General features: G+C 36.7%; 1 protein-coding gene across 4 annotated transcripts in view; it reads right to left on the bottom strand.

The window, feature by feature from the left end:
- The window catches only part of LOC118179705 (gelsolin, cytoplasmic-like), a 301004-nt gene that overhangs the window by 198918 nt on the left and 87326 nt on the right, over nucleotides 1–14760 (bottom strand). For all 4 annotated transcript variants that reach the window (XM_085825276.1, XM_085825274.1, XM_085825275.1 and 1 more), the window contains exon 5: nucleotides 5419–5699. In XM_085825276.1, the coding sequence (XP_085681402.1) occupies nucleotides 5419–5699 (281 nt within the window). The remainder of the gene's footprint in view (nucleotides 1–5418; nucleotides 5700–14760) is intronic.

The following is a 14760-nucleotide window of genomic DNA, read 5'->3' as shown; positions in this document are numbered from 1 at the left end:
GCGTAGAAAAAGTTATGCTCAGTAATTTCACTTGCTATACACAGGATAAGGCGATGCCTGGATACCTGCATCTGCGACTGCGTTGCTTCAGGGAAAGGAAATTTCATTAATGGGAGGTTTGGTTTTGGTTTTATTAGTTTACGGCAAAGCACTCGAGGGATATCTGCCTTAAGGGAGGGATTCCTTCGTAGAGGTTTTTCTAAGGGAAACTGACTCGTATACACGTTACACATGTGGAAAACCACGAAAACGCCCATGCAGCCAGCCCGTTCGCAGGATTCGAACCTGGGACCGAACTACCAGTGTTCAGCGACGTTACCGCTCGGCCGCTGGTGGGCTCATTAATCAGAGCAGCGAAACGATTTTGTAAGGAAAAGGATGTAAAATGATGTGATGAGTAAAATAGTAATGAAACGTAAAGATATTAGAAATTTGAAAGCATTTGGAAGAGCGAGATTGGAAAATTAATATCATTAAGTAAACAAGAAAAATTATTAATTATGTGAAAGCGTTCAAAGAACCCAGTTGATTAAATGAAGAAGCTTTACGGATAATTTTTGAAGATCCCATATTAAAATTAATTAAGTGACCGATGTACTGAGGTAAAAAAATTCTTTTTTCCTTTCAAATATAATTCATATTGCCTGACGAGAAATTTCAGCGCTTTTATAATTTGGCCAATATACAAACAGCACGATACATATCAAACAATGCTAAATTAACACTATAATTAAAAGCACATATGAGATCTTTAAGAATCGAAAAATGAATTTTACCGATAGTGAAAAAAATCCCTTAGATATTGAACTTATGGAGAAGTCGAGAAATTTTGTAATTGATAGTAAGTTAAATAATTATTGGGTACGTGTCAGCTAAACGTCACTGTAGGCTTAGTGTCCTGTTGACTAGATATCTTGACAGTTAATGTCCTGTCGGCTAACTTTCCGTGTTGGCTAACTGTCCGTGTTGGCTAAATGTCCTGTTGGCTAAGTGTCCGTATCGGCTAAATGACCTGTTGGTTAAGTGTCCGTGTCGGCTAAATGTCCCTCTCGGTTAAATGGTTAAATGTCCTGTCGGCTAAATGTTCTGTCGGCTAAATATCCTGTGGGCTACGTGACCATGTCGGCTAAGTGTCCCTGTCGGCTAAACGTCTTGTCGGCTAACTGGTGTGGGTTAAGTGTCCAGTCGGCTAAGTGGTTGTCGGCTAAGTGTCCGCGACCGCTCACATGGACTCACCACGTTAATCACGTACAATACAGGGCTCTAAAATCATTAAATGTATTTATCCTATCGCTGGGAAATATTCTTCACTAGATTTGGGTAAGAAGAGACTCATTTATCTTTCTGTTATTAGGCCAATAGAGACCTATGATATACCAATCTGAACGACAATTACTGACCAGGAAATTTATAAATTACAAGTTAAATTATCATTACAGATACCCACTTTTTTGTAAGGAATATGTGTCTTCATTATGACCCCAAAGTAAAACCCCTTACGAAGTTCTTACACAAGATTAATATAAGCAATTCTAGCAGAATGCACAAGAATGCTATGAATCATTTCAATCTGTTTGGCTATGAAATTCTGCACGATGATCGGCCCTTGCGTCCTTACACAGCTGTTATATTAAACGAGAACCAAAATTTTCCTACATAGGATCTAAAATTGTTAATACAACTCCATATTGTGTAAGCATTCTAAATCTTTTTCCTAATTTTTGTCGAATTTTCTGCTATTTTAGCATGGCATATACTTGTAAATATTATGTAAATAGTGGCCTATTTCCTGGGGAAAATATGTATTTTATATTTTATGTACTATTTAATTCTGTAAATTGTGTTTTCTCATCCCTTTACGCGACAAAGGCGTCAATAACTTTCATCCTGTTCTCTGCACCTACTCAAGCATTTTTGTACTTGCACTGCTCCTTGAAGCACCTATGTTACGATAGCAGGTATACAGCGTGCATATTTAGCAAGCTGGGTGCGGCGACAGCGGCAACTGGAACTGGACTTTGAGAGAGAGAATCAGAGTTTCTGAATAGCGCGCGTTTGCCTTTTTGGCCACGTCTCTCTAAGCTGTTACTACGCTCCGCCGTATTACGTGCCCTTGATAGCTTCGCTAGCTAATTCGATATTTGGGGGGCAACTAGTTAGAATTATGTTAGCTCTTTAGTTAGTCATTAGTTAAGTTCTTATTTCTTATATTTTTGAGTTTAAGCTTATGTGCTGGCGGCCTGCAGGGCTCAGTTATGGCGGCCGTGCTTTATATGTTTAATGTTTCTGACATCCCAAAGATCGATTACTACAATACTTCAATGCTGGCGTGTTATGCAGACGATACTGCTTTGACAGTAAAGTCTGCAAACATCAGTCATGCAATCAAGAAGCTTCAAGAAAATATTTCTTCCATAGAGGACTGGTGTAAAAGCTGGAATGTTTGTATAAATGCCCAGAAGTCCCAACTTTTGCTCACAAGAAGGAAAAAAATTTAATGTACCATTCAAGACTAAGCTTATGCTCTTTAACGAACCTGTGGTTAATTTTATTCACTTTTCATCGGACTTGTACATTCAATTTATTACGAAACAGTACGCACGGAACAATATAATCTAATCCTATTGAGAAAAATTCAAACTAAATATGGAGATACATGCATTGCAAAAATAAAAGTAGATTATGGAGAAAAAGAGTATTTTCTTTAAAAACGTCACGGAAGACTTTCTGATAATGCAATCAAAAAATTTAATGAAGGAAGTTACATATTAAACTATAAAGGTATGATGAGAATATTCATACGATTTTGGAAAAACTTTATGTGGTTCTTTACAAAATATATATTATTTTTTATTAATTTTGTAATGATAAAATTAATGAACATATTTCAGATTCATCCATAAAGATAGTCTATTTCGCTGATGCCATTTGAAATGGCGTCTGTAAAATCACAATATTTTTGTATATCTTCTTTTTCTACATTCAAATTTATAGCATCTGTCGATTTCTCATATCTTAAATGCTACATATATTAATACATTTGAACAAAGGCTGATCATTCTATATTTTTTGGGTATAAAAATTGTTCTCTTTTTATAACTATTTTAGTCTTTCTGTATTTTTAGTGGTGTTTTTTGATTTTCAGGGTGTAAAAAAAGTTTATAATTATTTTAATTTTTTCTATTTGTTTTTTTGATTGTTTTTATATAAAAATGAACTAAAATTATTTAGCATCAAATTTTGGAAGTGTCTTAAAGTGTTCTAAAATGGGATGAAATGTTTATAATGTGTAGTATATGTCTCACACTATAAGAAACACGACAAATTCGACAGAATTTTGATTTTAATGCAATTAAAATCAACAGTATGAAGGATTTGCCATGTGTGCTATAATGTGGGACATATGCTGCTCATATGGTTTAAATTATTTCTGCAAACAAAAAAATTTCATAGTCATTAATGTTTCCAATGGAACAAAAAAAATATGTTTTATGCTTGCAAAAAATATAAAATATAGAAATTAGCCAAGAAATTTGAATGGGTTAAAACCAAAAAAATTTTTTAATACACTGCTATTGAAAGAAACCACAGTCAGATATCTTGTAAATTTATATCTGATGTACACTGCGAAAAAAAAAGGGGGGGACAGTTCTATATCTCTCGTTCTACTAGGTCGATTGACGAAATTCAACTTGCGTTTCTTATGTCTCGAAAGCGCGACTTAGGATATGTATTTAGATTTATATACAGCATTGCTCTAATACAGGTATTTTTATACAAAATCGGATTTTTCTGAAATAACATACCAATTTTTTCCATACTTCCATTCTACGACTCAAATTACGCCAAACTACGAAGTTTTGTAAAAATCGCACGAGTAGTTTTTAAAAAATTAGCTCGTCAATGTTAATTGAGGTTTGGCATATATTTATTAATCTGTCTTTTTCTATTAAACTTATTTGATTCTTCCTTTCACATTTCGAAATTCACGTTCATTCCAAAAAAAAAAAATTCACCATTTTTTATGATTATTTTCAAAATTTGTAATTAAAAAAACTTTTATAAATTTTTCAAAAACATTTTTGAATTATAATCTATAAAAGTTTTACCATTATCATATTAAAGTAGACGTATTTCTAAGCATACCTGAAAAAAATTACACTTTTTTATTCAAAATTTCCGAAGATGTACGTGAATTTATATATTGGCGCGTTTTAAAATTTCTCATATTTTTTTAAAGTGATAAAAATCAAATGTGGTTTAGACGCTTTTCTAAAATTACTTGAAAGTAGGTACGATGTAACTTTTCCCAGCTCTTGCACAATATAAAACGATAGGAACGAGGTGCCTTTTTTAGCGCTCCGGCATAATGGAAGAGAAAGAAAAATTGGTTGCTGTACATTAAGAAGTTTGGCTCAAACTGAAAAATTTGCGCCAAGATAAAGTTTTGTATTTCTCCGTAAATTTCGCACCAAATTTTACAAAATTTAATATCTAGGCGTAATTAGAGACTCGTAAAATTGAAATATGGAAAAAAATTAGTATGTTATTTCAGAAAAAGTCCGATTTTGTGTCAAATATCTATGTTAGAATAATGCTATATATAAATCTAATACATATCCTAAGTTGCACTTTCGAGATATGAAAAAAGCAATTTGGATTTCGTCAATCGGCGCAGTAGAACGGGAGAAGAACTGTCCCCCCTTTTTTTGCGCAGTGTACCTCATAGATTGATATCTAGAAAAACTAACAAGTACGATACCTTTGCTAATCTTTCAAGTATTTGATTTACATTAACCAGATGTCTCTTTAAATTTTACATGTATTCATGTATATCAAATAATGTATTCGGTACTATTCTGTTATCAGGACCGGATTCAGAAATGTATGTATGTATGCATGCATGTATGTATGTATGTATATACGGATGTATGTGTGTATACATATACAAATATATGCACGCACATACATGTGCATACATTAATACATTTCGGAATCCGATTCCAATAACAGAACAATACCATATATTCTATACATATGCTCAGTGATTTGCTTCTTGCATTCTACACAAAATGTCTTTGTCCATTTCCTGTGATCAGCAAGAAATTACTTTATGTAAGTGAATAGAATAACAGGCCAAAGTTAACGGAGAGGAAAAACTGAACAGGTGCCTTTCCTTTCATAACAGCCAGAAGCTTGTTAGACTCATAGTTAATGCATATTACAGTGACATTTGCTGTTCCAATTGGTAATATTTAAAAGATATCAAATCAGTGATATATTCAGAATGTATAATTGAAATACATTCTCTTTATATATATTTAAGTATTAATAGTAAAATGATTTACAAAACTACATTTCTTATATCTAAGTTAAAATGCTTTGCAATCAATCAAAATTCAGTATTTAATTGCTTACCAAGGATTTTAACAACACTTCTCCCATGGTGCACATCATCTCGAATAGCATTTGCAGCTTGTATAGCTTTAATACGTTCCATACGTCCACTTTGACTTCCAACATACAAATAGACATTTGGTCCACTGTCTAATATGAAACAGTCACCTTTATTCATAGAACTAACACTTAACGGAAGCTCGTGAAGGCGTACATTTCTCCGTCCTTTCACTCGCAATAACCTCTTCACAGTAACATCCTCTACATGATGGAAACCTGATTTTACACCTCCTTGTAAGTATCTACAAAATATTTAATAGTAAAAACTGACTGAAATTTACTTAAAAATCAAAGAAGGTAACATTAACTTAATGCGACACAACTCAACGCTGCCAATCTGGTAACTGTCTCAAAAATTGTACTAACATAATTGATGACACGGATTTATTACGAATAGAAACCTGCAATGCTGCACGAATATGGAGTTTGTATGTCGAAATTCTGAGCAACAATAAGTTATCTAGTGTGATGAGATGCAAGTAAGACAATTCACCTGTGATTTCTAGCATTGTGCCGCATTCTGGTGAGTCAACATATTTCTGTCATAATTTTAGCGGATACATGTATCGTCTGTTGACTTTGAGAAGCCAATTTCTCTGATTTAAAGTACCAAGAAACTGTGTCACTATATACATATTGATTATTTTTCTGCCTTGTGCATATTTGATTGATCTAAAATGGTTGACAACAATGCTGCTTCACAATTCGCGCGAGTGGCAGTTAAGCCACCGCCTTTTTGTTGCCGAGACCTATCATTATGGTTCATTCAACTGGATGCGCAGTTTAAATTGAGTCACGTTACTGCCGACGAAACTCAATTTTATACAGCGATCACCGCGTTAGAATCAGAGGTACTGCAATTAGCTCGAGAAATAATTTTGGCACAGTTAAAAATCAAGCAGCTGTTTCAAGATTTACAGTTGGGTGATATGAGGCCTTCTCAATTGCTGTCTAAAATGTCAGACTTAGCCGCCGGTAACCTAACGGATAACATTCTTAAAACATTATGGATGAATAGACTCCCATCTAACATGCAAGCCATTTTAGCGACCAGTAATGAGCCACATAAAAAGCTACCCGAAATCACAGATAAAATTCACGTGCTGGTCATTCCAGCGCAAATACACGCAGTGCAGGCTCCTGGTCCAGGTATTTAGGCGTTACAGGCTCAAATTGATGATTTGTCCAAACAGGTCGCTCAGTTAGTAGCCGTCCAAGCTGAACCTTTTCAGCGCAACCGCTTCACATCACGTGGTCGAAATACACGTCGTAGCCCACTGAGGAAACGTTATGAAAGCCCACCTCCGGGTTATGGTTATACGCCACTGACCAGGCTTCCGATCTAAGGTAAAACTGAACGGTATGATTGATCAGTGGGAAAAAAAAAAAAAAAAAAAAAAAAAAAAAAAAAAAAAACAAGCAGCCACCTAAACAAGGCAATGGCTGAAAGACCAAGTGCCATTAATTGCTCCTAATCAGGGATGTCACAGAAAAGTACTTTACAAAAATGATTACAGGACATCTTGCATAAGTTGCTACATATGACAAAAAGCAAAACGTCAGTGTATAAGAGTACAATAATATAGTGCATTTAGTAATGAGATACATGAATACATAATTTAATGGTATTCCATTGTATAATGCCTTAATATTATGAGATAGAGCTATGATAAAGTACGAATAATGCTATCAGTCAAATACGACTAAATGTGAAACATTTTTTTTTTTTTTAAATGTTGCCTAAATGCAGTACTAGAAGTGACACATTAAATTTATGTTGTTTGACAAAATAACTGTAGTAATGCAAAGCATTTTATAACACATAAACAGTTATTTAAGAATGATGTCAGCCATCTGTGGCCGACACTAGACTTTCCGTTTAGGCCGCGCCGACTGCCGCTGTCTGACAGCGTGTATCATGATATATAACTATAAAATTTATACCTTTATGGAATTACAGAAAATTTATTTAAAATTTACTTAATTTTGATTCATTACAGGACTAATGGATTTCATTGAAACACGCTAAATATAAAAACGGTTCTCCATTACTGCTAATACAAAATGTGACAACTCTCTTAGTCTTTTTTCTGGCCATTACTCCTGACCCTACAATACCAGCGCTTTTAAGCGGCGCGCGTGGGCTGAACGGGATTGCCTAAGAAAGACGCGTGGCGCTCAACATGTTAATGAGGTACAAAAATCGTCAGTGCAAGTTAGATATATACAAGATAATTTATAAAAAGCATACTGATGAAAAATAATATTATATTATAAACAACAGGAAAGAAAAAAATCAACGAAACTTACTAACTGAAATTTCATTCAGGGGGGAAAATGTATTTAAGTTGTAACAAATTTTTATACAGTTACTAAGTTTATTTAATGCTTCTTTTGATTTCAATAATTCGCTAAGCCAATTTGCCCAGTATTGTTCTGAAGGTTGTCGTAGATGAAAAGTTTTGGTACGTACGCAATTAAACGCATAGTGATTAGGTGATCCCTGATGACCGCAACTGCATAAGTCGTTCTCTGATAGGCCAAATCTATTCAAGTAAGTCATAAAAGGTCCATGACCAGTTGTATAATTCGTGATTGTATTAGATAGAGCTATGATAAAGTACGAATAATGATAGATAAATCAGTAGATACTTTGGGGATGAACTTGTATGTTCTGCGACCCATTGTACCGTTATTCCAGCGAAACTGCCATTCTTGTAACATACTAACGAATGTCACTTTCTTAAGGAAAGATCCTGGAAATCGTAATGAATATTCTGGTAGATGTATGCCCATAGCCTCATTTTTGGCTAATTTGTCTGCTTGCTCATTCTCTACTATTCCTGTATGTGCTGGTACTCAACAAAAGGTCGGTCTTAGTTCTAATGGAGATCTGAGCAAGGGTTTTTGAATTTCAAAATGTCCATGCTTATGACTAAAGAGTGCTGTTGATTGTTTGTGTTATTCTGCAAGATTGTTAGTGTTGTTATGCAAGATTGTTTGTGTTGTTATGCAAGATTGTTTGTGTTGTTATGCAAGATTGTTTGTGTTATTCTGCAAGATTGTTTATAGGCGAGAGATGGCATGTTCTGTCGATTTTCTTCTACGAAATCCAAATTGTGACTGATATTATGAGAAGACAAATAAAATTGCAAGTGTTCTAAAATTATACGTTCCAGTAACTTACCCAATGCTGGAATTAAACAGATAGGTCTGTATGATGAAGCTTCTAAGAGGTTTTTACTTGTTTGATGAAAGAGAAAAACTTCTACCCGTTTGGAAGAAGTAGGAAAGTGGCGTAATTTCCAGCCACAGTTGATGAACGCTAAAAGGAGGACAGGAGAAATTCTTTAGATCATTTTTAAAATAGAATTATCGATACCATCAGGCCCAGAGACTTTTGAGGGGTTAAATGCTTGATGATATTACCTAATTCAAAGTAATTTGGTTCAGGCTGTGATGAAAGAGATGAAGATATATATACATTGAAGTTTTATCTAATAATAGATTGAATCGCTGAATCATCTTCTGGATTATCATCCTTGAAAATTTCAGATAGTAAATATGTGACTGTATCTGTTGGTTTTTTAGCCTTTGGTTGTATTTGAGAGAGAAGAGTAGTTGGCCGATAGATCTTGTTCGTAGCTACCTTAAAAAATGATTCAAAAGAATCTTGTATTTTCGCAAAAGTTGCGCCAAGAATTTTTCTTTGCTTCTTTTATTTGTCTCTCATAATTTGCATAAGATGTTTTTATATTGAACGAATAAAGCTTGACGTTCAGGGGAATGAGCAGCCTGAGCTTGTCGTCGTAGTTTGCGTAAAACACATGCTAATTGACATATATTTATGAACTGATCATAAGCTTAATCGAGATCTGCTACAATACGGCAGTTTTGAAAACTCTGAGTGAGATACTCTATATAGGAACTAAGGTAAGTTCTGAGTTTTCTTAGACCACCAAATGATGTTTTAAAGCGCGTTTTTGTCAAAGTGTAGAGACATTAGGTTAATTGGAAAAGCCGGAGAGATGAAAAATTACCATCGCCTTCGCAGGGAATCGAACCACGGGCCTCTGGAACACCGACCCAGCGTGCAGAACCACTACACCACGAAGGCACGCTAGGAAAGTGGGATAAATACCTTATAAAAGTACTGATTGTAGTGCTCAAAACTAAATGTTATTGCTGCATGATCACTTAAACTAATATAATCTGAAGTCGTCCAATCTTGAATTAAAGTTGCAACTACAGAATTGGCAAGTGTAACATCCGGCCAACCCTTTGCCTTCACAGTGTTAAACATTGGCGGAGTAGTTGAATTAACAATCAAAAGATGATTTGGTTCAATGAAATGCAATAGAAATGCCGATCAAGAATCTTCATGGTCAGAACGTCAAAGGTAACTTGAGGCGTTGAAGTCTCCTCCAAGTAGAATATATTTGAAGCAACAATGCTTAATATAGTTAATTTCTAAAAGCAGTGTGTCTATGTCTTTACTCGGTGGAAAGTATATTGAGGCGATTAAGAAACTACCTTCTTCAGTGTCTAGTGCGATTGAAATGGTGTGTTCTGTAGCTTTCCAAACCACGGGGGATAAGGGTTCAGTATACACTATTGTAGCCATATAATAAGTGTTCTCTTGTGACATAAGGCTCTTGATAGAGACCGAAATCAGAACCTATTTCTAGTTGTCTATGAATAATGTGGCTTGTTGCCACAGACGAACGCTGTAAATTACATTGTATAAATGTAAAATTGTTTATGGTAAATCTAGGCTGTATAGCTAGAACTGATTTGTCCTTGTCAGAAGTGCTTGAAGTTCCTTCTTGTAGCTGGAACATATTTTCAAGTTCGCAGAACAATGACAATTCAAGCTTGTGCCTCTAATGTTGTTAGATTTAGTACAATTGATACACAGTGGGGTTTCTTGACAGTTACTGACTGGAGTATTGTGTGAATGAGAGCAATGGACACAAGCCGGAGGCTCCTTGGAGTTGCGACCTTGGTGTGCTAGCTCTTGACAGTTATAACAACGAGGAGGCCTGACGTATCTTCGGTACGGGCAGGAGTTAAATCCTATAAAAAAACGACCTTGTGATCCGATTTTATGGTAGTAGTCCCGATTTACGTTTACTATCCAATTGTCACAGTTACCTGATCGATGCTGAGAAGTACGTGGATGGATGGCACCTTCCTTATCAGGTGGAGAGTGTGTTAGAAATGCTGAGACTAAATCGTCAGCGGTGTAATTTGAGGGTACTTCGAAGACGATGATTGTTTCGCCAAATGGCTTTGGTATTCTGATATTGAAAGACTTGCTCAGATGCTATAGAGTCCTTTAGTTTTATAAGATGCTCTTTGCACAGCGTATGAGAAGATCGTTGGAATGCGTAGGGCTTATTTGTTCAATTGGAACACCCAATTTCTTAAGATTAAAACTAGACGCTAAGTGCTGTTGAATAATTTGTTTTACCACCACAAATTTGGAAACAAGGCAAACAAATGCCGCCCACCATGTCGTCATAACGACCAGAGAAACGAGAAGAGACATCGCTCCAAGTCGTGAACGACAGCGGCCGGAATTTTGCACGCCTTTTCGTCATCGATAAGAATTCGGGCTTAAGGTTTCTTGTAGGCACCGGGGCTGATGTTTCTGTCGTTCCACTACCTTTTCACGAACAAAAGCGCCTTACCAAGTTACAACTTTATGCAGCAAATGGAACTCCTATTCAAACCTTTGATGAACGCCTGATATCTGTTGATTTAGGATTGCACCGCAACTTCCAATGGCCATTCATTATTGCTACTGTTTTAAGTCCTATTATTGGCACTGACGTTTTACAAAAAATTTCTTTGCTTGTCGATCTTAAGAATCGCCGTTTGATAGATTCCACAACCAACTTAACTTATCCGGGAGTAATTTGCAATAGTCAAGAATTGAGAATTAAACTGATTTTGGGTAACTCCCCATGCCAACAACTTCTCAAAGAATTTCCTACAATCACGCGCCCAGTTATGGGTATTTCCAAGCTCAAGCACGATGTACTACCGGACCTCCAATTACCTCCAACTGCTTTACATTATACTGAAACTACCGGACTTCCAATTGCCGCTAAATCAAGACCCTTACCTGCGGACAAGCTTAAAGCCGCCAAAGAAGAATTTCAATACATGATGGAACAGAGAATTTGCCGTCCTTCAAAACGTTCATGGGCCAGTCTGCTCCATCTAGTTCAGAAACGAAATGGTAACTGGCGCCCGTGTGGCGACTATCCCCGGTTAAATGCAGCTACAATTCCTGATCGTTACCCAATACCGCACATTCAAAACTGTATGCAAGTTTTAGAGAGAAAAGCTATTTTTAGAACCTTTGATCTTGAGCGGGCCTATCACCAAGTGGCCGTTAACCCATCTGATATTCCAAAAACTGCGGTTATTACGCCTTTTAGACTATTTTAGCTTCCGGTCATGACTTTCGGCTTATGCAATGCTGCTCAAACGTTCCAACGCTTCATGAATCAGGTGTTAATCAGCCTCGACTTTTGCATACCTTATTTGGAAGACGTCTTAATCGCCTCCTCTTCAGAGCAAGAACACCTATCACATTTGAGAACAGTTTTTGAATGTTTTCAAAGTTACGGTGTCAGTCTTAATCCTTCCAAATGCTTTTTTGGCCAACCAAAAGTATCGTTTCTTGGTCATGAAATTTCCGCTGATGGCGTTTGACCCCTTCCAGACAAAGTCACCGCTATCCGCGATATGCCCGAACCATCTACAGTGAAGGACTTAAGATTTTTTGCTACGCTCAGTCTTTATCGACGTTTCTTACCTCCTGCAGCGACCATACTAGCACCTCTAAATTCGTTTTTGGTTGGAAGCAAGAAAAACGATAAACATGTTATAACCTGGATCACAGAATCTCGCGAAGCCTTCCAAAAATGCAAAAATGACTTAACTTCGGGAACAAAGATCAAGTTATGGAGACCACTTTCATATTTTTCTAAAAATCTCTCATCAGCACAAACCAGATACAGCACTTACGATCGCGAATTATTAGAAATTTATGAAGCTGTCAAATATTTTCGACATATGCTAGAGAGACAAGTTTTCATGATTTTCACAGATCACAAACCCTTAACCTATGCTTTTCAACAGCGTTCGGATAAAGCTTTTCCTCGTCAAATGAGACACCTAGACTTCATAAGGCAATTTTCAAGATATTCGTTATATTAAGGGTTCGCAGAATATTGTTGCAGACACCTTGTCTCATATTGAAGAACTAGCCGTTCCTTTGCCAATAAATCTGACCTTGCGGATGAATACCGGGATTCAGAACTACAAACCCTCTTGAAAAGCAAATCTTCCAGCAATCTCAACTTGCAGCCTATACAGCTGTCACCTGGAAAATCACTTTAAATTAATGTTCAGGATTCAAGATTTCAACCTTATGTTCCCTCCGGGTTTCGCGATTCATTTTTAGTCAGTTACATCGTCTGTCACATCCTGGCATCAAGGCTTTGAGAAAACTGATATAGCAACGTTTCGTATGGCGTAGCATGCGAAAGGACATAACCAACTGGACACTTACGAGCTTGGAGTGCCAAAGATCTAAAACTGTCAGACACACCACCAGCCAACTTAAAAATTTTAATTTGCCATCATCTCGCATCAATCACGTGCACCTCGACTTGGTCGAACCATTCCCGCCTTCTAATGGATATTCCAATATTCTTACTTGCATTGATCGATTTACTCGCTGGCCCGAAGCCGTTCCTTTGGTAGATATTTCAGCTGATACGGTGGCAAAGGCATTTTACACCGTTTGGATTTCTCAATTTGGAGTTCCGAAGCAGATTTCTACTGACCAGGGGCGTCAGTTCGAGTCCCAACTCTTAACGTCACTAACTAAGTATTTGGGCATTTACAAAGTGAGAACCAGCCCCTAACATCCAAGTTCTAATGGAATTATTGGGAGATTTCATCGCTCCTTAAAATAATCAGTTCGATGCCACACTGCATTTTAGTGGACTGATGTGTTACCTACTGTACTTCTAGGTCATCTATCAGCGTTAAAAGAGGATCTGATGCCTCTTCTGCCGAACTAATTTATGGTACTCATCTCCGTTTACCTGGGGACTTCGTACATTCAGTTAATCCATCTACCTTCAACGTCCTCTTACATTCGTGCATCAGCTTAGAAACTTCATATCAAAATTGCGACCAGTTCCTACCAGGGCTCATTGCAAACAAACTGTGTCCAGGCATAAAGAACTTAGAAACTCATCTCATGTTTTTCTCAGATGTGATGCTTTAATGCCTTCTCACGCACCACAATTTTCAGGGGCACATCAAGCGCTAGCTCGAAACGAAAACACATTTAAACTTTGGTCAACGAAACAGAAGTCGTCGTTAGTATCGACCGTCTTAAGCCAGCATTTATCTGGACGAGAGAAGCCACTGGAGCAAATGCGTCTTCACCATCGCAAATACCATCCCAAGATCCACATCTATCTCCAACGGACTTCAGTGCAAGCTGTTCCAAGCCTTCGACTGACACCACGACTTCCGACCGACACCACGACAGATGCTATGACAAGAACACGCTCGGGTAGTCGAGTTCGCATCAACCCAAAGTATTTGTAAGGTATCGTAGTATTGGAGGGGGATAATGCTTAAAACATAAGCTTTTTCCATTTGAGGAAATGGGTAAAATAAGCCAACTTACCTTGCGTTCAGAGATTTAGAAACACAGTGGCGCAGAAAATATAATTATTTTGTAAGGATCTTAGGTTTTACTAACGTTTATTTTATTTTAAATCTTTACTATCACTTCTTATTTTCTACTTCCGGCCAGAATTATAAGCGTTAATGTATTTATGCAAAGTTTGTCTGGCGAACGCCAAGTTGTGGCTTTTTGCCAAGCGAGAGAGAGGAAGCAGTTAGTCGAAGCAGGCCGCTCACCTTAGAAGTTTTACTCAGTTGCTGGTTGCCTTCCAGGCCAGAGGTTTTAATCCTCTTGATAATTTTTAAACGTATTGCAGTGTTCACAGTTCTCTGTACTACATACGGCTTCCTGTTAATATAAGGCCAATCTTCCACGTTTATTATTTTAAAGTTAAATTAGAGTTTAGTTTTATTTTTTATATTTTTACGTTTAGACCACAAGCAGTGGGTCTGTGTATTCCGAAGTACGGAAGTTATTGTAAATAGAGAAAAATAAAGGGTTTTGTATACCCTTCTTGTGTATCCTGTCTACTTCCCACAGTGATTGAACATAGCTTTAGTAAGCTCTCTGTTCCGAGT

Source organism: Stegodyphus dumicola, chromosome 10 (assembly GCF_044657685.1).
Source record: "Stegodyphus dumicola isolate Sdum_Otavi_A_Nest chromosome 10, ASM4465768v1".
NCBI classification, from domain to species: Eukaryota; Metazoa; Arthropoda; class Arachnida; order Araneae; family Eresidae; genus Stegodyphus; species Stegodyphus dumicola.
The sequence above is the reverse complement of the archived record's forward strand: the minus strand, read 5'-3'. Positions and strand labels throughout refer to the sequence as shown.